We start from the raw sequence: 26,911 nt of genomic DNA on the forward strand, positions 1-26,911 counted from the left end.
TTTAAACCCGCATGCGCACCACTCACCATTGATTGTAAATGTAATTGTACCTCCATATTGAATCTCACATCATGGCGGTATAAGTTCTACCGCATAGCAGGCAATGATCAAGGAAAGTTAATGTCTGAAGCAGGCTGAACCGTCTGAACCTATATCACTGGAAAGAGATAGTCAAGCGATTAGATCTAAACACAGTTTCGGTTGTGCGAAAATAAAAATATTGCAAAGGTGCTGGATTTTATTTACACTGACAGTACACGGTATAGAATGAGGATATGACCGATATAACTGACTGAGTAGAACTCAGGATAAATTGCAACTGCTTGTAGTGTGTGGATTTTAAGTCTTCCAATTTTGAACTCTCGAGTTTGTTGGTAAAAATGGACGATAAGGCTGAAGTGAATGAGAATGAATCTCATAAAGGGGAAGTTAATGAGAAAGAAATAAAATCTAAGAGGTATATGTCAGCTGATCACACTTATTATATACTAATTCACAATAATTATTTGGTGTTATGGACTGATAGAATATTGAAATAGATTGATGTCTTTCCGGCACAGGTCTCGCGGTAGAAGAGTATTTTGATGTGTGTTACGATATCTTTTCTCTTTGATGACCATGTACGGCGATCATTTTTCCGAAACAGCTATTTAAGTTGCAGCAGATGTTAAATAGGCATTTATGCTGTTAGTTATGTTACACCTTCCATTTGTGTTGTGGTTGTAGTGGCTTGCAGTCTTCGTAAAATACACATAACCATGCCCTGCAATATTAAATTGCACATCCATGATAGGTCTTGAATTAAATATCTAATAACTGTTCCTATAGTGCAAAGAAGAGAAATCGTCGAAAGAAAGGTCATGGAGGAGGCGACAAGATGTTGGATGAAGCGGAAATCCAGGCAGGATGCAATATATCTCTTCAAGTTAGTAACGTTAAACTGGTAGCAATGTAAACTGTTCTATTTACAGAATGAATTCCACAGTGTTCAAAAACTTCTTTGTTGAGTAATAGTATGGCTTTTCCTATATGTGAGCACCATGTCCCTTGACCTGTTTCTTACTTGGTTAGGCTGCAGCATGTCTCAGAATTCATTAAGCATAAAACATAGGGATCATAAGCCTCCTCACAATTAGGATGCACCAAACACCAGTTTTCATATAATGCAGTCGAATGTTGTGTATTGGATGTGCATTTCCTGTGTTGTAATATTTTTTTTCTTTTGTATTTTGGAATTTCCAGTCAAATAAAACCATGCCTTATAAGAAAAATACCAAACTTGGGATCAAGCTCACAATAATGAGCTAATTGAAGACACCCATTGCAGAAATTACTGGATTACATCACCACAAAAAGTGCACAAGTGTGGTGTTGTAAGGCCATAGTTTCACTGATTTTGTTCCAGTCTTGCAAGGTTCCCTCTGTGTTGGACATGTATGAATTTACACTAGACCATCTGGTGCTGTATATTAATGTTATGTGAACTGTAAGACTGCTAGGAAATGTCAGAGATAATGCAGAAGAAAGTTTCCTGGGGTTCATGTTCCACAAACAAACAGTATTAAAATCTTGTCAGTTCAGTAAGGACAATTAATATGTTAACAGACAAGAAATCAAAATATTCATGTTGACCATTAACACAAGAACATTTGGATGTTGTTAGAGCTCAGCTTGAACGCTTGTCTCATATTCCTCTTAAGTGCCTTGTACAAGAAATTGGAATATCAAAAGAAAAAGACCCACAGCAAAATTATTAAAGCCTTACAAAATCATTTTGCTGCATGGTTCAGTAATTTCTCTGGCTCTTATCATTTTCCCTCAGTTTGTGATAGAAAAATTGATACTGAATTCATAGTTCTCCAGTTGAGGCTTGGATTTATTTGAATGTGCACATGAATACAGAAAACAGACACTGAAATACAGAAGTCCCTGATTGTGTACCAGAAATTCAACTGCGTGGTGTGAAATTTAGCATTTGATGCACTCTGAATGCAAGGAGGATTATGAGCTCTATGTCATATATTGATACATAAGGCAGATTCTGAAATTGGCCTCCCATTCAGAAGTGTTGCTGCAGTCTGACCATTGACATAACCTCCCAAGTAGGAAAGCCATCAACCACTGCAGTGGGTGTGCCCAGTGGAAATGCTGTGCCCTGGCATAGCTGCCACATGGCCTCTATGTGTAAAGTCTTAAGGTGTCAGAAGTGTACAATTGTTCACCCATTTCTTGTCGACATAAATGTCATGGGAGATGCACTGCACATTAAATGACTAACTGTGAATTATCAGTGTGATACATTGGTCTAAAGACAGTACCTTTGCTGATTCAATCATCTATGGAGAGAGCATCCAGACATGATCATTGTGAATTTAAATGTTGTCATAAGAAACGTTAATCTTAAACTGAAACCACTTGTTGTTAACAGAACAATATTTATGAATTGTAACAAATTAAAACTGGCAGTGGCACCATATTTACACAGATGACAAGTACAAATATAGTATGCTAATAATATTAAATATATTAACTATTTCTAAAACTGTATTATGTATATAAAAACTTCAGGACATCCGGAAAGCCGTGGAGGTTTTGTCATTCCAACAGAAACCAGCCAAGACAACAGAAGAGGCTCTTCAAAAACAATATCAGTTTTGGAACACTCAACCAGTTCCCAAAATGGGTGAGTGATATTGCCTTTCTAGTTTACATGATTTCTGTCAAGACTTGCTGAAAGTAAAACATATTAAGAAGTGACCAGTTTTGTAAAACTAGTTTCAATAATAAGTAACCATTTGAAATGGATTAAAAAAGTTTACACTGTTATGCGAGAATAAATTAATGAACATGGTAAGCAAATTAACTGAATCTTTATTTGGCATCACTGTGTTAATCACCTAAGTGGCTATTAATCCATTCTCCAGTTCTGTCGATACTTTTTAAAATAAATATATTGTCCAGAGTCTGTCTTGAGAGACCTTTTATTGTACCAGAAGTGTACTTATACATTCTTTGCATAATGTACATACAATTAAAGCATGTATGGCTGAGCATCATCTTGAGAACTGATTGCATTCTGATGACACTAGAATTGTACATTGACAAATATCAAAGTAATTTAATTTCAGTATCATCATCTTTTTAAGTGTTAGGAATGTCAGGATCTGTTACAGATCTTACAAAACACAATCCTTCTCTTGTTTCAGATGTCTTCACAGGCTTCATTTTCCTTTTGGTTTGTAGTTTAGAATCTTTTTTTCTGAATCTTCTCAGAGCCAGTCTTGTTCTTTGTTCTACAAATTCTGTTATTTGCAAACTGTAGTTCTGTCATAATTTCTTCATACAGTTCAAAATGGCATATCCTGCATTCATCCTAATGAACAGCCTTTCTGCTGATATTATTTTTCTTTCATTAGCTTTTTTATTGTAGCTGTTGACTTAGCACATAAATAATAGAGAATCATCATCATCATTGAGTTATAATGTTATGATATATCTGGGAATGGGAGAGATGAATGCATGCAGAATTTTGGTGGGGAAGCATCAGTTTCTAAGTTCAAGAAGGAAGGCGGAAGTTAATATATAGACGAATCTTGTGGAGATAGGTTGTGAGAATAGAATGTGGATGAAACTTGCAAGAATCATATCCAGTGGCAAGCTTTGATATTATTGGTACTGAAATATCAGGTTGTGGTGTTATTTTGTTGATACAGTGTAATGTGACCTTGTTAATATTAATGTAGGCAGCAAAATTTCAGTGTAATTGTTTTTGTTGATTATGAGCATGATATTACAAAGCAGTTACTCTGAAACTTCTGGTTCCTCACTGGTAGAGACTTCTTGAGATTTTCTTTTAGGACTCAATTTATTTGGCCATCTGGAAGTGAAACTGTGACTAAATTATAATATGCTTTCTGCAGATGAGAAGATAACATGTAATGAACCAATTGAACCTGTGAAGGGTACGTTGGAGATTCGTGCGGAACCCTATTCACTACCTGTTGGCTTCCAGTGGGATACATTGAATCTTGATGAACCTCTTGTGTTGAAGGAGCTGTACATGCTGCTGAATGAAAACTATGTGGAAGATGATGATTCCATGTTCCGCTTCGATTATCCTCCAGAGTTTCTTAAGTGGTAATGACCCAAAATTACAAAAAGTTGAAAACAGGAACCTACAGTTCTCTATCCTCCTCCTCCTTATCACCACCACCACCACCACCACCGCCCTTCTATCTTTTTTTTTGGGGGGGGGGTGACATGCTACCATTCCTAAAGTTTATAGTCCCATAATCAATTAGACTGGCAATACAGAAGTTGCAAATTGTGAATGCAAACTTTTGTTAGATCAATCATCCATGCTTGTGTTGTCTTCTCACCAGCAGTACAGGCAAAAATCTGTGCTAATGGTGCAAGGAAATATATAATCAGGGACCTTTGTCATCTAATATTGAAAGTATTAAAATGACTTGTGATATGGTTAATAAGTATTTAAATATTAAGTGCACTTTGAACCTTATTGATGTTGTATCATATCAGTATAAGTCAGTCTCACGTGTCAGGAAATATGAAAATGACCATGAGTCATTACATAAACACTACATAAACATACAAAATATTATATTCTTTGTGAATAATATTAGAATAGATGCTTGGAAAACTGGTATTGTATATTCTGATGCTGATGTCTTGTTGACAGGGCACTCCAACCTCCTGGATGGCGTCAAGATTGGCACTGCGGTGTTCGTGTGATTAAGAACTGCCGACTTGTAGGTTTTATCAGTGCCATCCCTGCTACACTTAGAATATATAACCAGTGAGTTACGTTTCTCATCAGTAAAAGTAATATCGATTATTTTTTGTATTTGATACTTTTGGATGCAAATGGATTGCTATATTGTTTGTACAGCACATACAGGGTGTCCCAGGAGGAATATGCCAAACTTCGGGAGGGTGTTCCGTATGTTATAATATGCTGATATAACCCAAAACACCCATGTCCAAAGTTGAATGGTTACGGAGATAATGGCCTGGCGAGTCCACGCACCGCACCTGTCAGCTGGCATGTCTTATCTACGTTTGTCCTTGAGTGTGGTGATGGCAGCTCACGTTAGCCCCATACACTCGCATACCAGAACGCACAGTCAGCAATGTTACGTCAGTGATTGCCATTCATGTGTCATGTATAGTGCTTGGAACTCCTAACGACAACTTTGACATGGCGTGCGAGTTTTTCGTAGTTCAATTTAACGGCTTCATGTCACTCACAAGTTAGTTTGATGTTACAGGTGTTTTGGGTTATATCGGCATACTTTAACATAAGGAACACCCTCCCGAAGTTTGGCACATTCCTCCTGGGACACCCTGTATAATTATTATTCAAGGAAAATGCCTGGTAAGGTATTAATGACATAATTGCTGTCATAATTTCTCCAGACACAATTACTGCATCATTTATGTTGCTACTTGGAAAAGAAAGGTGCTCTGATGTGATGCAAGGGAAGGACCAACCTTTTTAATTATTTTGAGGACAAAAATAAATTAATGAAATTACATGAAAATATATGCTTCATCCGTATTTCGTTAATTTTTATTAGTACATTTTTATTTTTAAATTACATTAAAAAGTAGGTTGTGTTTGTGGCATAAATTATGCAGTTTTCACGGTTTATTTAAGCAGTCCAAATGAAACAGAAGAGGTTTTGATGGTGTATGAGTTACAGTGCTTTGAAATGTTCTCAAGTCTGTAGCCTGTGTAATGCCACAGATATTTCTATTTTGTTAAGGCCATAAGAACTTCAGCATCTCATTAACACTTGTGTCAAAATGTCTGTGTAATTGGCATGGAGGGAAGATTGCATAATGGAGTTTCATTTTGCAGTAAATAATTATGGTAAAAGCTAAAAAGAATAAAAACAAGTATCCCTGTAACAGACCATGAAGGCCCATAGGCTTGCTGCTATTGTTCTTGCAAGAAATTGGATGGCATGTACAATCTAATGTGCTGCTTCATTGCAAATAACGATAAGTAGAGGTTGGTAAAGGTGTAAATGCACACAAATCTCTCTTTACATGAGGAGTTTTCACTGGATGTAAAGCTTGTGTTAAAAGTAAAGTTAAATACTCTTCATTTACACATCTATTAAAAAGCATCAGAGTAATCACTAGGATTGCTATATGGACTAGCTGGTGAGTACCCTTCACATAGACGTTAAATTAAATCACAGTTGTCTATCCAGTGGCTATCTGTGGGATGCTCACTGAATGAATGAATGAATGTATGAGGGGTAGGCCTTCTCGGCCCTTGCACCGTGACCTCAATGGCCTATTGTGCTTCCCGTTTTTTTTAATTATTCCCTCAGCAACTCCACGCTTCAAATGAAGTGCATGATTTTGGATGTGGGGGCGTCAAAATAATCAATTGGTTCCATAAAGTATTGACCCAAGTGACGTAGTCTTAAATAAGCTAAGGCCTCACATTCACACAGGATATGTGAGGCTGTCTCGTTTTCTGTCTGACACCTCTCACAAGTGGGACTATCACTTAGTCCCAGTTTGAGCAGGTGTCCTTTGAGGTGAGAGTGTCTTGTAAGTAGTCCTACCACCCATCGTAGCTGGTTCCTGTTTTAACTTCAACAGTTCATTCGCTCTTTTAATGGAAGATCCTCGTATGAGTCCCTTTGCTTGCCTGAGTCCAGTTAAGGATCCCCAGTATTTCTTATGTTTTATGTTAGTCCAGTCCCTGATTGCCTGTTTGGAAACTCCTATAGAGATGTCACAGGCTGGTCCAGATCCTATGAACAGATGTTCAGCTCCAATTTTAGCTAATTGGTCTGCTATTTCATTTCCAGCAATAACCTCATGCCCCGGCACCCATATCAGTTGTACCCTTTTATGTTTGCCCAGTTCCATGAGAGTTTGGTGGCAATCCCAGACTAATTTTGAATTGATCTGGTGTTTGTCAAGCACTTTAAGTGCAGCTTGGCTGTCAGATAGAATGTAGATGTTCCTATTTCTATAGTTCCTATCTAAATTCTCCATAATACATGCCTTAATGGCATAAACTTCTGCCTAGAATACTGTCGTGTACTGCTCAAGGCTGAAACTAAGTTTCTGCCTCCTGCCATGGCAGTACACACCACCTCCAGTGCCCTTATTTATCTTAGAACCATCTGTATACCAGATCAGTCCCCCTTTTCTATCGGGCCGAAACCCGTCTTCCCATTCACTCCTGTCAGGAAATCTAACTGTGAAGGGTTTTTCATATACATGTCTCAGTATCATTTTGTCAGACCCCATTTGTAATATGGGTTCTTTTTTCATGTCCTGAGTTATGTATGCATGGCCGAAACCATCGGATCTAGGTTTCCATTGTTCACTGCACTGGAGACGGTAAATTCCTGCCCTGGCCTCTGCCTCCAACTATATATGCAGTGGGGGGAGTCCAAGGCGTATCTCCAGTGCTGGTGTTGGAGATGTTCGAAATGCTCCTGTGATACCTAAGCAAGCCAACCTTTGCAATTTGCTAAGTTCTGTCTTGCTTGTCTTGAGTTTAACTCTGGGCCACCATATTGTGGCACCATAAGTAATTATGGGTCTCACAACCGCAGTATATATCAAATGTATAACGTGTGGCTGCAGTCCCCAAGTTTTACCAAACATGCTTCTGCATGTCCAAAAAGCCTTATAGGCTTTGTTAATGACTTTGTCCAGCTGCTTTTTCCATGTCAGTCCCTTGTCTAATTCTAGACCAAGGTACATGACATCGCTGGAGAGCTGGATGGTCTTATTGAAGAGAGTTGGTTCCTTAAGACCCTTTATATTTCTCTTCCCAGTAAACGGTATAATTACCATCTTATTGGGATTGATGGAAATACCTGTTCTTTCACACCATCGTTGGACCATTCTCACAGAAACTCCAAGATTTATCCTTTGTAACTAGGGACTATGAGGTGAAGGTGAAGGTAACAGTAGTATGGTGCACTAACTCCCAACATGCAGACGGTATGATGCCTGTACATGAAAGTGCAGTATAACATTATGAGGTGTTTCCAGGTGGCAAAGTGACTCTCACCTCTCTCTTCATTGTCTTATCCTGTGCATTCATCGGTCTTTGTGACTCTGCTGAATACTGTTTTTGAATCTTGAAGGGAATGGAACAGCCCAGGCTGGCTGTACAGGGCGTGAATGATGCAACTGCACCAGGCCACATATATCCATTCATAAAAGAAACTTCTGAAAACTTTGTTATTTCCTGTGATGTATTGACAACTGCTCTCTCATGCATGTATTGAGAGGGTTGGGAATGGAGGCTATTATTGTGTTTCTCTCACCATTCATGTTTGTAATGAGTCAAGACACAAGAATGTTGTTTTCCAGAAGTGTTCATTTGACTCTTGAAGAGTAATATTAGTTGCTAAGGTCATGTTATACGTATAATGTACATTTTTATGAATCCAGAAAGGAGAGAAAGTTCTCATTATACTGAAAATTCTGAACAGAAAAAAAGCATTCTCATTAAATTGATGACTCTTGCTGTGCATAACATAATTGAATCAGTGAATAAGAAAATGCTCCCTAGAACAAAATATTTGTTTTAGGCTGTACTTGCTGCATTGGACTTCTGCATTTAGCATCTGAAGTTGGAAGAAAACACATGAATTGTGTATAAATACTAGTAGCCAAATTTTTGTTTCAACAAAATTAACCCATAGTAAATACATCTGTGTGTGTATTATACTAAGCCATTGTTTAATTACTACTTTCATGTGTGTGTATTTTGAATGTAGTTCACAGAAGATGGTGGAAATCAACTTCTTGTGTGTGCACAAAAAGCTTCGTTCAAAGAGAGTAGCTCCTGTATTGATTCGAGAAATTACTCGCAGGGTAAATCTTACTGGCATATTTCAAGCTGTGTATACTGCGGGTGTTGTTCTGCCTAAACCTGTTGGGACTTGTAGGTAAGAATTATGACTGCAGTGAATAAAACTGATAGTATTCTGCTGAGATTTGTGTTCTTTTGTAAATAGCTGTTCAACATTTCTATGGGTAGGAAAATTTTTGTGTTTCATATTTATGAGGACATTGAATGGGGCAATATAGAAGTGTACCAAGTACTGCTGCTTGTGTTAAGATAAGTATAAATTGCCATAAAATTTTTTAGTGATTAAATAATCATACAGCCTGACATTTTTGTCCTCAGTCGGCTATCTTCAGGAGTAACCAATACTAAAGGAAACATGCCTTCATCTGTCATTGGACTTCAGCATATTACTAATTTCCAATATTACAAAAAAAAAAAAAAAGGCTGCATCAACAGTTCTACTTGTGTAGGCCACTACAAAAATGCCAAAGTCACTATCAGATAGACATTTCAAAGATGATCAAGAGCCTATCATCTGAAGGTTACTTGGAAGGTAACCTCTGTTTATTTTAGGCAACTAATGTAGGAACAGGAGAGAGATCGTGCATGCAAAGTAGTGTTACATGACTCATTGCCATGTAAGCCATCACATAACCGGTCACCTAATGTTTCTTCTTGTCTCTACCGAGTAAGTTATGATGTGTCCTGTGATTGATAATTCCACCAGCTATGAAATTCACACTGTTGTTCACTTCATGCTAGAAACATCAGTGCTATGGAAATCCATCATGAATTATGCACAGTTTACAGCTAAAATGTAAGGAACTGTAAGACAGTGGTGTAGAATGTTCAAAGATGGGCAGGTGAACAGATGTTGACAAAGAAGAGTGAAGTGGTTGGCCATCTGCAGTGAGTCTTGTTCACAGTGTTGACCAAAAATTACGTGAAAGATGGCACTTCACAATTTCAGAACTTTTGTGTGAATTTCCACAATTCATGCACTGTTCACTATGAGATGATCACAGTTAGGCTAGGCTAACACAAGTATTCCACAAAATGGGTTCAAAAAATGCTCATCAGTGCACACAAAATGCAGAGAATGGCTTTGGCTTTGACTTTATTAGAATGGTACCTCAAAGATGGCAATGAATTTCTCAGCCACATTGTACAAGTAACAGGTGATGAAACCTCGGTTTTGTTTGTGAATGTTGAAACCAAAGAGCAGTGAAAGTGGTGGATATTCACCAGACATGCCAAAAAAGTTTTAAACAAACATCTGCCTGCCAGAAAGCTGATGGCAACTTTTCTGGGACATGGACAAAGTGGTGATGGTGGAATTCATGCAACAGGGAATCAAATGAAGTCAGAAGTGTATTGCAAAACACTAAGAAAACTGAGTAGGGCCAGCCATTCAGAACAAAAGGTATGAGATGCTGACATAACAATGTGATGCTCCTGCATAAAAATGCACATCTGCGTACAGTTGCTCACACTCGAGCACTGCTGCAGCTTCTCAACTGGGAGTTATTTGACCATTCTCCTTACAGCCCTGAACTCCCTTTGAGCAGCTACAACCTGTTTACCTACCTGAAGCACTAGTTGGGATCACTTACTTACTTACTCATGGAGCTGAGCCCTTCTGGAGGAGCAGCCAATTCTGCAGCTACTCAAGAGTTTCCCAGCATTTTATGGAACCTGAAGGTTCATTACAGTGCTCACAAGAACCCTCCACTGGTCCCTGTCCTGAGCCAGATTTATCCAATCCATCCCATCCCATCGTATCTCTTTAAGATCCATTCTAATATTGTCCACCCACCTATGCCTTGGTCTTCCCTGTGGTCTCTTTCCTTCTGGCTTTCCCACCAATATCCTCTACGCATTCCTCGTCTCTCCCATTCCTTAGGTCGTGTATCCAAAGAATATGTTCAGGTCCAAGGCTTCGTGTTCATTTTCGTAACATAATGATTTTTTACGATGAGTTGTGAGCCCCATGCCCAACCCCAAAGCTGGAGGACCACCTCTTGTCGGCTGTCCGTGACTGCTTATTCAATATATTCGCAGCTTCCCTCCAAAACTGGAGGGTGTATCCTCCATCAGCAACCTGAGGACGCTCCATGCCATGGTGACAGGGACCCAAGTTGGGATCACAGCGTTTCAGAAATAATGAGTTGATGGAAGGTATTGAAACATGGCTGAGCTCACAGGCGGCAGACTTCTTTTTCACAGTCATACAGAAACTTATTCCCTGATATATGTGCTTCAATTCTGGTGGTGACTACATTGAGAAGTAACTTAAGTATGTACATATTTTCTTGTATATAATAGTTTTTTCTCTGTGCATGTTTTTTTAAATGGCTCTCCTGAGGTTACTTTCCCAGTAGCCCTTGTACAAAACCGAACCTTCAGCATTACGATGTCAAGATGCATAAAAAGCATCTGTCATCCATCCTTGAACTTCAGTACATTACTGATTTTAAATGTTCTAAGGATTTGCAATTAGATTCAATATAAATAACTTAGATATTTTAAGCACAAGGTGGTTCAAATATGACCAGGACTGATTTGTGTGTAAACAAGCCACACTGCGCAGCAGCTGTGTGACCTTGACAGAGTGAAGCCACAGCCTCCACCCTCACTCCTATTTGGGTTAGAACCTGTTCAGTCCTGTCTGGGAGTTGTTAGAGTGATGGGCGAACAGAAGTACCGCGGAGCGCGGAACAACGCATTGTGATCAAATTCCTCAGAGAAAACATCCCATCCACTGAAATTCACCACAGACTCCAACAACAGTATGGGGAAGAGTGTCTCTCATGGACCCGTGTGTTTCAGTAATGTAAGTGCTTCAGAGAGGGCAGAGAGCAGGTGGAGAATGAACCACATGATTGTTGGCTGCAAACATCCGTGACCGAGCCAAACCTTGATCGTGCAGACACGCTTATTCATGAGAATAGGCGCATCACTGTCAAGGAACTTGGAGCAATGATGTCCATCAGTGTTGGTAATGTAGAAGACATCATGAAATACCACCTGCACTATCGCAAGGTGAATGCACGGTGGGTACCACGCACTTTGACGGACGTGAACAAAATGGTGATGCATTTTTGAAGTCTGTAGTGACCACATGGGTGCACTACTTCATTCCTGAGTCCCAGGAGTCATCACGTGAGTGGCGGCATACCAGTTCTCCCAAACCCAAGAGAGCCTGGAGAGCCTTTCGGCAGGAAAAGTGATGGCAACGTTCTTCTGGGACTGGCAGGGGGTTATCCATGTAGGCTTTCTGACAGATGCCAGAACAGTTAATGCAGCTTATTACTCAGACCTCCTGGCAACAGACATGAAGGAAAAGCATCGATCCAAGCGGAAGACAGGTGGAAAGTGGGTAGCCTTCCTTCAAGACAATGCACGCCTCCATATGGCGAAAACAACAATGGAAACCCTCCAGAAATTGAAATGGAACCTTCTGACACATCCGCCGTACAGTCCCGATTTGGCCCCAAGTGATTTCTACCTGTTTGGAAGGCTCAAATCAGACTTGTAAGGCATGCAGTTTGTGGACGACACCGTCATCCAGACTGTTCGGGAGTGGATACACCGCCAACCACAAGCCTTTATTGAAAAGGGCATCAGGATGCTTCCAGAATGTTGGAAAAAATGTGTTGACTCCGGAGGTGAGTACGTTGAAGACTGACATGTGCAAGTAAGTGTTTGGCAATTATGGCTTTTAAAAAAATCAGTCCCAGTCATATTTGAACCACCTTGTAAGATATGTAAACTTGTTATTGGTGTTGGTTGCCCATGAAGATGACCAGTTGAGGTGAGAACATCAATCATAGGCTGTATTATTGTTTAACTATTAAAAATTTGGTACATTTGATGGCAGTTTTTTACTTACCAAAATGAAATAGTGTACCAGCTACTATCACTTATATTGAAGTTCTCTATGCATAAGCTTGTGAAAGAAGCTCTAAACCTCATCAACATTTGGAATGTGTTATACAACTTGTAAGTCCTTCCCTAGATTTTAATTTCTCTCTAAGGCTTTGTGATGTAATCCTCAGAGAACTAAACTATGCATTTCATGATTTTATTACAGCTCTGTTAGACCATTTTATGGTACTCTTTGCAGATCGGCTGAGCTCTGCTGGTAGTACCACTGACTGGATCCGCACTTTACATTAACCCAATAACAAATTCCTTGCGTAGTTGTCCGTTGTCAGAGTGAAGACAAAGGTTCTGACTTCCAGGCACTAAGTTATGTAAAAGGTCCTAACCTACATACAAGGAGTCCTTTAGGTTTTAGAAAGAAACTTGATTTCATATTTGAGAAATATGATTCAGTCTAGCTGCAGTAATGAACAATGTGTTAATGTTAATTGAAGGGCCTATAAAACATGTGGTAGTGAAATTCTGGATGATTATGTTCCACAGGATATTTGCATTAAACTTTATGGTACTTCCCTGATATTAAGAGGCAACAGTTTTTAGAGACTGCATTTCTGAAATTCATATATTAATTTTTAATTCATAAGATATAATTCTTAACAGCTCTAGGCTCTAAGGGTTTTCACGTCTTTTACGGTTTTATTGCTGTAATAAAATTCAGTTCCAACACATTGTATAATTTGCTAATGCTAATGGCTGAACTTGATTTGATTTATTTCTTAGCTAGAAAATCAGAAAGAGTATGCAACTGCAGTTCAGGTGCAATGAGTAATAGAAGATAGTGGCTTGTGGTCTATAACCTGAAACCCAGTAAATGCAACTAATATATGTTCTAACTGCAGCAAAGTTAGAGAATAGAAAATTACCTTTTTCTTCCCCACTAGAAAATGCTGCCTAAATTATGAGTGTTTCTCAAGGTACAAAAAATATGATCTCCCATATTGTTTTAAAAAATCCTGCATGTTGAAGACTGTGAACACAGAATCAAGATGCACTTTTATATTCTGAAAACTTCAGAATTTAATGTGTGTTAAATGAAACCATTGCTTCACTCAGTCGACTGCGTTCATTATACGATGCACTTATCTTGTAGCTTCGTGAAAATTATTAAGCCACTCAAGCAAAAGGCAGATGCCACTGTTGTCTAGTTGGTGTTCAGGATTCAAACTGTTAATGGAATTGACATGCCTATAGTGTAACTTATGACAAAAAATCAAATATATTTGTTACTTAAAATTTATGAAGTGTCTTTTCGGAGTAGTGGACTTGAACCCAGTTGAACCTCCTTAAAATGAGGTAAATTTCATTGATATTGTGAACAGGTTTGTTGAAATTTGGTGTTAACTGAGGAAAAACATAGAATGAGGGTTCTGCTATTTTCATGTTTGTTGAACTGTGTTGTCTTAGCTGTATTTGATATACATGACATTTCAGGAGTTGGCTCTGAAGACAGGAATCATAAAAACCAAGTGTACCTCAGATGGTGAATAGTATCTAACAATGTTAGCATAATGAATCAGCCATTTTCATGAATTTTTGGAGAATCAGTTCTCAAGTTATTGACATACTGTCATTCAGTTTAATTTCTGTGTTTGTGACTTTTCTTTAGTTTTGTTTTGATGTGGATTTATTGGCTATATCACCTTTAGGTACTGGCATCGTTCATTGAACCCCAAGAAGTTGATTGAAGTAAAATTCTCACATTTAAGTCGTAACATGACCATGCAACGTACACTGAAACTTTATAAGCTTCCAGAGAAAACGCGGACACCTGGCTTCCGCAAAATGGTTGCTGCTGACCTCCCCCGAGCACACAAACTTGTTGCCGAGGTAAAACTTAATTTGTGTTGTTGGATAGACTATATTATAGTTCAGTATTAATAATAATTACAACAATAATTATTAATTTCTTTATTATTTATGTGCCAAGTCAACAGCTACTAGGTCAGTTACAGAAGCAGCACAATGTAGATGCTGGTAATTAAGACAAAAGCGTACATGCTAACTGGTAGGTGAAATACGCGCATGCACACACACACACACACACACACACTCTCTCTCTCTCTCCCTCTCTCTCAAGAGATACAGTACTACTATTTCTACCTTGGCTTAGAAAGTGCAAAGACATTAAGAACATAACCAGAAGACAATAAGGTGGTATGAGAGTTGACATGTATTTACCAACCACCTTGGCAGCATGGGCACACTGAGCAGAAAGAGAGTGTTGAACTGAGGTACAAACAGATCTCTGACCTAGCAAGTGGGGACACAAAGACTAACATTTTCCAACAGAAGGGCAGGATTTGAGGTCACAGTAAACCTGAACAAAGAAAAATGTATCAAGATTATGTCTCTGTTCATGCAGAGAGTGTAAGCTTAAATCATCTAAAGTAAAAGTATAACAGTAGGGCACTTGAGGGGAAAGTGATAGAAACAAACAGACACAAACTTGTGCTGGATGCTCTCAAGCTAGTTGGCGTCCATAGATGTGATAGAGTTCCAAACTGCTTAGGTATAATCTGACTTTGATATGAGTAACATATGATATGTCACATACAGACAAGCACAGGTAAAATCTGAAGGTAATGAAGTAAAGAAGGCCCAGCAAGTTGATATATTCTGAAAATACAACAGCAGCATGATTGTGGAAGAATGATTTTGAGTCAGAGAAAGCACAAGGATCCATAATAGTGTTGCTGCAGGTAATGGCAGCATGACAGATCTGATATTCATAATTCAGAAGATTATTTTTACTAGAGTAAGACATGACACGTGTTTTATAGATGTTTAGTTTCATGAAGTTAGCAGTGCACCATTTACAGAATTAATGTCAGATTCAAGTAGGAAGCAGTCATGGGGTGAGTTAATGACTTTGAAAATTTTTACTTCATTAGCAGAGATTAAAATTTTACTGTGATGGAGTTACATAAGTAATTAATGAATACATAGAAGGGTGAAGGCCCCAGGACAGAGCCCTGCAGCACACTGGAATAATTGTAGGGAGAGATTACCTGAATCACAAACCTGAGATTGCTGGTCCTTGCTTGTGGCCATGAGAGCCAGCAAAAATATCAGTGATACACACTGTAGACACTAGCATGTAGCACAGCAGGAGCATATGCACTGTCACATCCACTCACCATGAGACCTTGAGCAGTGATGGTTTTGGTAATGATTTTGATGTTCATGATAATAGACTTTAATGAGTAAACAGAGATGCCTCCTGCTGATGTAAGTTTATGCTAATTACAAATTTATTTTAATAATATTCATTAACAGGAATTATACTTTCCATTATGCACCCTGAGTTGTATCACATTTATGTGGAATGTGTAGGTTTAAGTTATTTTCTATGAATCAAGAGGAACAATGTATGAATGCTTAAAAATAATGGAATGTAGTAGTTTGCTACTGAAGAACGTGCTATATGAGATAATAGACCTTTAGCAGTCTCTTATGTGTCATTCTTGGTTCTGTTGCTTAATTCTGAGAATGTTATATAGTTTTAACATGTATTTGCATTTTGTCGCAGTATTTGACGAGGTTTGATCTGGCACCGACTTTTTCAGAAGAGGATTTCCGACATTGGTTTCTGCCACAGACTGGTATTGTTGACAGTTTTGTTGTGGACAATGGCTCAGAGCTCACTGGTGAGTTTAAACTGAGAAATTTGTACTAAGTGTGAATGCATTCACAGTGAAACTACATTTAACTAAGGAATCTCACAGTTCATAACTTCTTTTTTGGAGAATTCAGTAGTTATTTACATGTGTTATTTTCACAAAGTGCATAAAAGGAACTGGAATTCACAGTGAGAGATGATTCACAGGTTGTTGTAGATGTAACCCTGTTTAAAACAGCAGCTACAAGCAACAGGCAACCTACTTCACAAGCGGATAGAGAAAATAAATTGCTTATGATTTACATCTTATATCACTTCAGATATTTCTAATTGTGTTAATTAATCTCTGATATGAATGGCTGTTGTTGAAATACACTGAATTCCTAAAAGTGATTGGTGTCTGTAGTTGGTAGGTGCCTGTTGCATGTTATAAGTTCCTTTGGTATGAATCCTGCCTTTAATGACAAGTGGAGCATATAGTAGATTCTGCAGCATACAGTTCATTACAGGTTTTAACTTCGCACAGAGTTCATTAGTTTGGTACAGCATTTTTATTCTATTCCAAATTCTAGTAGTAGAATATCCCTTACCCTCTCACATCAAATTTCACCTTATTTGGCACAATTTTCCTTCTTCATTTTCCCTCTCAAATTTTGTTGGCACAGCATCATTTAACCCTTTTTATTTTATTAAGTGTTCACCTAAAAATTGCAGGAAACATAAGCATATAATTTTGACAGTAAAACAGATTGCTTTTAAGTGCATCAACTTCTATGTGTGTTTTTTTCTTGGGGGGGGGGGAAGTGAGGTGTGTAATTTATATAAAAGCAGTGAAGTTCCAGTAATAATTAAATTAATTTCAGTGTTTGGGTAGCGGGTGTTTCTAGATATTTGGAATGTCCATTGCTTTTAATTACCACACTAATTCTACCCTGCATTATCAGATAATTGAGACTTCACATTTGATTGGTTTTGATGATTTAAATAAGTTTCATAGGGATGAAGATGAAAGCTAATGCCATTCAAAACATATAATATTCACTCAGACTTTAAATATTTAAGCCTTTGAATGGTGATGTGTTAGCAACTAAAATTTAAATAAAGAAGATTGTACAAGTAAGGAACTTCAGAATAAAATTCTTATAAAATAAATACACAGGGTAATGAAAGTATCCAGCACAATTTCACACTTGAACTTTGTAATACATCCAGTGATGATCATGAAGATCTGCTGTTTTCTACTTCCAGAGATGTCACTGAACATTAAACTCAGTGAAGTATTGATCTAAAGGTACAGCTGGCATTGAAAGCAATTTTGGAGGGAGATTTTCTTTAATGTTTTTAAATGGCAGTATGTTTTGTTGAGGGAAGTATCTAGTACTCATTTGTTAATGCAGAGGTTCATACTTTCTTCCTTCCAACACCCCCCCCCCCAAGTTTTTCTTAGATGAACATGCCATTGTAATAAATATGAGTGAGGGCAGCATATCATCAATTCCTATGTTCCAAAAAAATCATATGTTTTACAGCAATGAAATATTGTGTTCTAGGAATGTCTCCTTCACAGGCTCTGGAAGTATTTAAACCAAATTTTTGTATTTCCTCAGTTTAATTAGGACTTTCAAGATGGTTCCATAATTATATGATTTTTAGTTTGGGAGGCAGATATCCCGAGGCATTTTTGTGAGAAACAGTGAAAGCCTTCCTAAGGTGTTTTCAAGATATGCGTTAGCATTTAAACCTTTATTTATTTTGTACAGTGGTATCCCTGGAAATTTGCTCCTTTGTTGTTCTCTTAGATGAAGGCTTACAAATATGATTTATTTTTAAATTGTGGTCTTCTAACTTTTGGCATTTTCTAGTTTTGTGGAAGGATACTGATTTTTCAGAGAATGTGCTACCTCTGTCTTCAGGGCTGAAGGGTGTATATTCAGATATATGCTTGTTTATGTAGGAAAGTTCTAAGGGGATGGTTATCAAGCCCAAGAAGAAGGGGGAAAGAAAGGAACCTGATCCTATGGGAAGAAGTGGATAGACAGCACTTTCATATTGCTGACTGGTTTGTTGTCAGAAGTGGGAAATGGATTAGTGAGAGAGGATGGGCTTTTCTGAGGATCCAGTGTTGTTTTTAGAGGGAAAGTGGAATTGTGTGAAGAATAGGCCACTTTTCCTCCCACTATTCCACTTCCCACCTATGACAGTAAATGAGTGTACCCCTTATAAGGTTCGTTTTGTGTCAGTTTCTTCCCATTGGCTAGGACCAAGTTCCCTGCTTCCCTTCCTTTGCTATTAGGAACAGTTTCCTTGTAACTTCCCAATATGAATGAGGCTGTTACTGAACCTACACACTTCAAGCCTGATGATGAAGGCAGCATGTTCCTCAAAAATGTTGGTATCTACCCAAAAAACTACATGGTGTCACAACCCAGAAGACCAAAGCCTTAAGAATCACGACTGCGAAAACTTCAAAACTTAAATGATTTACTTTTAATGGGCTACACTCAACTCTCCTTGAGAGAGGTACAGGGTAGAGAATGGTATAAGCTGCAGTTATGACTGAGTTTAGTGATTGAATTGAGCTCTTCTCTTTACCCATTAATAGTGCATTTTCTGCATGTTTTCATCATGAGCATCATTTCTTCCCACTTCAAATTGATGACATTTTGCCACGTTTTGCCAGTTCATAACATGTTCGCTGTAAACAGAAACAAGTTGGCAATGAATTTCAGCATCAGTTTCTCCTCTCACTTGAAGAAATTGAATTACTGCATGAATCTCACATTTGGCAGAATTTTGAAATGACACGGCTGTTTTAAACACACTGTGAGCACAACATTGCCATGACTGTGGCCAGTGAACTCAGCCCTGTGATACATTTCCTATCTCACACGGCAGCACTGTCATTTCTGAGATAAAGAAATCCCTTGCATTTTTACTGGGCTTGTATCTTTACTTTCCAGATATAATTCATATAATCGCTTTTTAACAATGCAATTAAATCAATTGTAGCTGAAGTGATTAGTTCAATATATTTTAACCTGTTCTTTTGTCAGACCTTGTGAGTTATTATACTTTACCATCGACCGTTATGCACCACCCAGTTCACAAGACATTGAAGGCTGCATATTCATTCTACAATGTTTCCACGGCAACCAGTTGGGTGGATCTTATGAGTGACGCCCTTGTCTCTGCCAAAAATGTAAGTACTGAGCTGGTAGGCATAAGAAGACTACCACATTGTGGGTACTAACACAGACATGTCATCATTCTTTAGAGTTAATTTTATTCTTGGGTTGTTACACCTTGTGGTTATGGGTGATGTTGCTACTTTTTCATAGGTTCATGCTGCATCCATCTTCAGGGTTGCAATATGTATGTTGGTGTGTTGCTGTGTATGTATTTTGTTTTGAAATAGAATGGAGGACAGCATGTGCTTGGCACCTTGTCTCGGCCTGTAGGAACAGGGGACTGGGAATGTTGTGCTGACAGCCCATTTGAGGGCCAAGCAGTGCATTCCTTAAAAGGGTATCTGCACAGAATTTGTTGGTCCATTCTTCTTTATGCTTGCTTCTTCGTTCCATTCCCTACGAAACTTGCCGTCAACTTAACGGTGATCTCACAACCACTGTCCATGCTGCTTGAATCACAGTAAGAGGTTTAGCAATGCTTCGCTTGATGACGTGCCAGAGCATCATTTGCCAAGGGGTTTTTGATACATATCCTTTGCCCTTAAAATCACCATTCACACACACACACACACACAGAGCAACCTGAATGCTTTGACCTTCAAGATGGAGGTAGTATGTACCTCTGAAACATTGGTTACATAGCCCACAGCCACACACTGTAACAACCCAAGATCAAAATTAATGTCAGTAATGGTGGTTCTGGATGGGTGTGAAACTTTGTCTCTGACATTAAGGAAGGAACCATAGACTGAGGGTGTTGAGAATATTTGGTCTGAAGAGAGATGAAGTGACAGGAGGTTGGAAAAAACTACATAATGAGGAGCTTCAAAATTTTGATGGAAAAGTCCAGAGTTTCTGATCTTAAAAAAAATGTGACAATCATTTTGATCTTCATTTTTTATGCAAAAAATTGTGTGTTACAAATTTATTTCTCCAAAACAGTTGACCAGGCATCCTGTCTTCAAGTTTTTGAACTTCTACAACAGCGAAAGTCCACGTCTGTGATTACATAAGTGGAATTGCATTGTGATTACATATGTTTCCTATTTTCCATGTTCTGTAAAGCAGTGTTTATTCAAAAGAAACTACCAGTGTTGGAACACATACTGTACTCCATTTGGCCTTGTATGACTTCTTGAGTTCCCAGAAGTAAAAGTCTGCTTGATGGGGTTTTATTTTGATGACTTTGAAGATTTCTAGGTCATTGTGGTGACAGTACTGAAATGACTTTTGGGCATTGTGCACAGAAACAAAACTTTGGAATGTGTATATGAAAACAGAAAGTGAATATGTAAGATTTTAGGTTTTCAGTGCAGTGACTATGAAAAAAGGCATCTTGTGGGATGTGGCTCCATGTAGATATTGTGTTAACTGACGTTTCGGAGGAACATATCATCTCCTTCTTGAGGGCAGAATAAAAAAGAAAATCTGCGAGTGAGGAAGCAATGTGAGCAGATGCTGACAGACAGACTTTCTTCAGAAAGTGAATACTTTGAAAATGACCATACTTGCTGAAGATTAGTCCAGTCACAGAACTCAGTCCCTGTGTGTCCTGACTTCCAAACATAAAACATGGATATATAGATTATCGAGCCAAAACACTTTAAACTTAACCCTCTCCTGGCTGTATTTAAGTGGACCGTGATCCTAAATTTGATGTTATTATTTCACAGATGAGTGTTAAATAGTTCGTGGTCAAACATGTAACTCTCAGACTGGGCATAATGTGTGAAAGGAACACTTTCCTTCCACATATTGTATAATCTGTCAAAACACAAAGTAGTCAGTTCTGCAGTAGGTGTCACAGTGAGACAAGAAGAAAATGGACCTTATGCAGCTGTAACCTGGGGATGAGAATTTACATGGGAGCATTTACACTGGAATGAGGTTAAGTGCAGGAAAGTACTAATGGAAACTATTTCTTTGGAAATATAACTTACATTTCATTTCAGCAACTGTGGTTAAGTTGCTAATACATATTATTGAGGAGTTTATTGTGTTTCAGTAGCTTTGAATAGATTTAGGAGTACATTTATGTAATATTCGTTATTTGAATATACAAATTATAATGCTGTTTATGATGTTTTTGTAAATCATGCACCATGAGAACTGATAAACAGGTTTCTATAGAAGTTTTGCATATATGACGAGTTATTCTGTATTACAGAATGGATTTGATGTATTCAATGCCCTGGACCTCATGGAGAACAAGGAGTTTCTTGAGACACTGAAGTTTGGAATTGGCGATGGAAATCTCCAGTACTACCTATACAATTGGCGTTGTCCACCTATCCCACCCAATAAAGTATGATTAACTGATTTTAAAATTCAGTATCTCAATAACCATGTGTTGTTATAAAATTATGGAACCAAAAGTCTCTGAAAGACCAATTATCAGAGTTTATATATCTATATCTTCATTTACATAGTGGTTACATTAAAGTTTATATATATTTTTTGTTATATGCTCCATATTTTTTGGCATTTTGATCTTCATGAATTTTAAGACATCATAGGGCAAACAAATTCAGCAGAAATTCTGTATGGTATATAAATTGAAACCGTAATCTTTAATAGCTTATGAGCTTTAAAATGCTCTTGAGGATGATCTAAATGATTGAAACATCAGGTGGCCAATAGCATGTAATTGTAAGTTGATGGTACATACATTTGTATTTGATTTGTTTCATTTTTGGTCCATCACACTTGTTCTTTATAATTGTAACATTTGTTTTTGTTTGTTACCAATGCAGTATGGCTTTAATGTGAAGGTCTACAAAGGTATATTTTGTATATTCTAGATTGGTCTGGTGCTTCAGTAAAAGTGTGATATGGTACTCCAGTACAGTGTGAACAGACAGCAGTTCCCTGAACAGTAAGTACATTTCATATTTATGATTCTGAAAATTTGTGACCTTGGCCTGCAGGGATGTTGGAAGTAGTTAAGAACTGAAGAGATGGAGATGGGCAACAGAAATGGAGAGGGGATGAAAGTCAAAGATTTTATTCATTCATAGATGTGTTGCATGCATTTCATGAAACTTCAAGAAGGAAAAGGGTGGGTATTGGAGCAAGTCCAGATGGTTATATATATCTTTTTTCTTGATATGTGGGTTATGCCTCATCCCAGAATTCCTAAGGTAAAAGAATAAAAAATTTGAAACCAACTGCTGCCTCTCAGAAACCCTGCTTCTTATGAGCAGTTGATGGTTGAGGGATAGTGAGTGATGTCATTTGTCCTAAACGTTTATTTAGAGAAAAGATTGAGCAGCACAAATGACAGACAGTTTTAAGTTCACCAGTGGAGTACAAATTCATGAGAGATGCATTAAGAATATCAGAGTAAGAAATTTATTTATATTTATTTATAAATTTTAAGTGGAATATCATTTGTTATGTATTCATTGTACAGTGTGCATGATGTGAACATAACTGGGAAACCGTGTGTGTCCCATTTTTGTCTTATCTCTAGATCTATGTAATGTATTTTAATGAAATTTGTCTTACACTAAAAGTTCAGATTGTGTCTTCTGGGTTGTGACAGCATGTAAACCATAGGTGGATGCTAATGTTTCAGAGGAACATACTGCTTTCATCATCACAGTTAACCCTATATATAGCCTGTTCTTTTGGAAATATTTAATAGTGACTTAAACAAATTTGACATTTTTTTTTTTTGCCATGAACTTAATTCTTTTGTCTGAGTTGTCTCACAATAATTATAAGTTCCACCATCCTCTTGATACAAATGGAAACATTTGAAAGAGAGAAGTGCCATAAAGTGTTCTTACAATTTGTTAATTTTCTTATAAATGTAAAGCTTTTATTTTTTCTTATAGTGGTTCCTATGGCGTGTAAGGGTTTGGAATTCCAGTTCCTACAGAACATGCTCCTCCATCATGTTAGGAATACACACACGCACACACACAAAGTGTGACACACATTAACACACATTTGTGTTCTTGTCTCCACTACTGGGATATTTCAGCAGGTCATTGCTGTGGACTTTACTGTGTGTAGGATGTAGCCCTACACAAGCATTGTGTTGCTCTTTATCTTTGCTTCTGGTCTGTGACACAGAGTAGGGTCATTTAGGTCCTACCTAGTTTATTGCAAATGTTCTTTATATGATTTGTAGGCAAACAATAAATGAACTCTTTTGAAAAACTAATCAGACATACTCTGTTTTTAGGGTACTAGTCAATGAAAGTTACATGTGATTTTTTTATCTTTATTTACATGATTATAAATAGGCCTGCTGCCCTAGGAAGTACAAACCAATGAAGTGGCTTCTTATCTCTTTAGTATTTTATATGGTAAATATGTTCATGCTGGTTCATAATTTTAACTGGCTTTAAATTAAATATTGTTCATTTGGAGCACTGGGTATAATGACACGCTTTCTGAGATATATAAATTTTCAGTTTTAAGTCGTTAATATACACTGTAATTTGAGCTGTTTGACAACAAGCAAGCAGCTGAAATTTGTAAAAGGGCAAGTAGCAGATGACTTTTATTTCATTTGCACATTATGAATGGTGATCATGCTCTTTTGTATCATATTATAGTATATTATTGTTGAATTTAAAAAATTGCTGTATTATGGTTACATTCAAAACAGTTGGGAAGTATGAAACTCCAGTTTCCCTGGTTCTTATGGTATGTAGATCAGCAAGATTGTTTTATATGTGGATCACTAAATCATAGTAAAATGTTGATAAAGTGAACATTACACCAACAAGAGTTTCAATTTTCCCAGTTGATTTCCTACCTTGATGTATTTTCCCAGTTGGTTTTCTACCTGGATGTATCATAATTAATTTCCTTTGTGCAAAATTCAAATTACATCTCAATTTTTAGACAGTTTGCCAAAATCAAAAATTTTTAAATGTCAAATGCAGTAAAAAGTTGAAACTCACTAATTTTTCACAAGCAACTTTGTCCTTTACCTCTTCACACTAATAAAACTGATACTAGTACTGCATAAAGAAAGAGCAAATGAATAGAAAGAGTGTTATATTTACATGTACAAGGCCCAAAGTAGAAAAATACCAACTGCGTTATATTCACAGAGCAGGAGGCATTACAGCTGTAGTGGAGTACGAGTTAAGATGGAGGCAGCATGATGCAAATGAAAAAGAGAAGGACCAGGTAGGAGAATGTGATTGAGACAGGGGGCCAGTTATAACCAGCATCTTTCAGTTTCCACAAACTTGGTTGGACTTGTGTTCAAAACTATGAGAACTTTATTTGGAAGTTTCTGTTAGGCATGCTATCTTAAATGTAAACAAATTTAAACAAGAAAAAGAGTATACTGTACATACTGTGAGAGTGAGAGTAGAAATTTCATTGTAGCAAAGAAATGTGATATAATATTAAGCCATTTACTTTCACTAAGTCTTTTCCTTCTTTGTGTTTTCCCATATTTATAGGTTCGTGTTTTCACATTCAAATCAAAGTTATCAACAGAAATAAAATGGACATGTTTGAAGATATAAATAAAGCTGTTAACAGATGATTCATAGAAGTATTCAGTAAGCATTCCTGTCTATGAGTCGCTACTGTGTAGAAAAATATTGTTTTATACAATCACTTGGCATTTTTAATTGCAGAGGAATAAGTTAAAGATGATGTGTAGTGAAGAAGCGCGTGCCCTGTCTGATGTAGGCACAAGGCAGAGTAAAAATGAAATTATGTGATAGATTACTCAAATTATAAAATTCTTAATGCATATAAAGCTCAGATTTCTGTCACTTGAAGCATAATTGTACACTTGTGATCAAAAGCATTATAAGAAAAAGAGTAAAAGATATTGGATGATAATAGTCTTTGTTCTGTTACTTATTCCTATAGGCCTACAGGGATTAAATTCATTGTTTAGTATGTATGCATGTGTTTAATAAAGCAAAGGATAAAAGTGCCAGAATTATGACTACTGTCTTTTGGGCTGTGACACCATGTAGTCTGGTAGAAGTTTACAAACCTTTGGAGAATCATGCACTTTCCTCTGGAACAGTGATGAACTTATACCAGACTACACAATGGCACATCCCACAAAATAGTACTCTTCATGGACACTACTGTGAGAGCCTCAAATATGAACCAGAATTAGGTTCAATGAAAAGCGGAAGAAACTGCTGTCAGTCAAAATTGCGGATAATCAAATGTTATAACATTTCTTGAAAACGACGCATCACATATGAATTATACATAATATAAAGTGTATCTGGTCAGGATAGGGACCAGTAGCTTCCTGTTGTGAATAGGATAATGAACCAGAGTTCATAAAAGGAAGAAAACTGCTCACAGAGGATTCTGCTATATAGAGTTACCTACTTGGTTGAAGTGTATTTTACTGAGATCACTTTAATTTTAAATTCTTATTTATCCTATTGAATGAAATAGAAAAGCAGATTTTTTCTTGCTGTACATATATTAGGAGTTCTCATGGAGAAATTTGAACCAGAAGGGAGAACTGCCAGGTTGTATTTGGAAACTTCCTAAACCAAACTTCGTCCAAACTCATTACATGTTATTCTGTTTATGCAATGTCTTTCAAAATGTTTAAAAAAAATGTCAGATCTATGCCAGCACAATATTTCTCTGTGACTGTGGTTTTTAACATTAAAGATAACTTTTGTACTATATTTAAGTTTAACATATTTTCAGTCATAAACCGATTCTGAGGTGTGCTGAAGTTTGTTGCAGTGGCATTACATTGGATATCAAGGTTTAAAAAATATGGATATTTATGGGATAATGGTTGTAATATTTTATTTGCCATAATATTCATAAAATAGATGTTGTGTGTTATGTGAATGAATGTAGATACAAGATATGAAGCTTTCATGGTGAATAAATGTGCTAATATCTTCTGAGGCAATCTGCCATTTCAGTGTCGAGTTGAAAACTAGCACTTCAGAGATCTCCATCTGCATCATTAGGATCAGTATGGTGAAAGATTATATGTCAATGATATACAGTGTATATACCAGTCTATCAATGCAAGCAGTAGCATAGTTGGTTGAGACACTATGCTACAAGCTGGAAGGTTGCGGGTTCAATTCCTGATGAGGTCATTGGATTTTTCAATTAACCTAATCTTTCCAGCTGTACTATGGCCCTGGGGTCAACTCAGCCTCTTGACAGAAATGAGTACCAGGAATCTTCCTGGGGGTAAAGGGTAGCCGGCGCGCAAGGCTGACAAGCTTACTGCCATCTGAGAGCCAATTGTATAGAAAATGTGGAATCCTCAATGTCCCACAACCTGTTACAGGGATAGCTTTACCTTTTTAT

General features: G+C 37.4%; 1 protein-coding gene across 2 annotated transcripts; it reads left to right on the forward strand.

Moving 5' to 3' along the window:
* The first annotated feature begins 83 nt into the window (after positions 1 to 83).
* LOC111865248 (glycylpeptide N-tetradecanoyltransferase 2) lies at positions 84 to 25,440 on the forward strand. 2 transcript variants are annotated; one of them, XM_023853147.2, is made up of 12 exons: positions 84 to 457; positions 829 to 925; positions 2,569 to 2,683; positions 3,921 to 4,137; positions 4,700 to 4,816; positions 8,790 to 8,960; positions 14,455 to 14,635; positions 16,338 to 16,455; positions 19,481 to 19,626; positions 21,783 to 21,920; positions 22,417 to 22,490; positions 23,455 to 25,440. In XM_023853147.2, exons 1-11 carry the CDS (start codon positions 381 to 383, stop codon positions 22,435 to 22,437), a joined length of 1,398 nt encoding a protein of 465 aa, XP_023708915.1. In that variant the 5' UTR covers positions 84 to 380; the 3' UTR covers positions 22,438 to 22,490; positions 23,455 to 25,440. The 2 variants fall into 2 exon arrangements, with proteins under 2 accessions (XP_023708915.1, XP_023708916.1); XM_023853148.2 differs by having other exon boundaries at positions 24,688 to 25,440.
* Positions 25,441 to 26,911: the final 1,471 nt, after the last annotated feature.

This window comes from Cryptotermes secundus, unplaced genomic scaffold (assembly GCF_002891405.2).
Source record: "Cryptotermes secundus unplaced genomic scaffold, Csec_1.0 scaffold614, whole genome shotgun sequence".
NCBI classification, from domain to species: domain Eukaryota; kingdom Metazoa; phylum Arthropoda; class Insecta; order Blattodea; family Kalotermitidae; genus Cryptotermes; species Cryptotermes secundus.

What these genes read in the sequence shown, in the direction of transcription:
- LOC111865248 (XM_023853147.2), top strand. Translation starts at nt 381, where the DNA reads ATGGACGATAAGGCTGAAGTGAATGAGAATGAATCTCATAAAGGGGAA. An exon ending in ACACTTAGAATATATAACCA is followed by an intron (nt 4,817 to 8,789) that starts GTGAGTTACGTT and finishes TTTTGAATGTAG; the next exon opens with TTCACAGAAGATGGTGGAAA. An exon ending in CCCTTGTCTCTGCCAAAAAT is followed by an intron (nt 19,627 to 21,782) that starts GTAAGTACTGAG and finishes TCTGTATTACAG; the next exon opens with AATGGATTTGATGTATTCAA.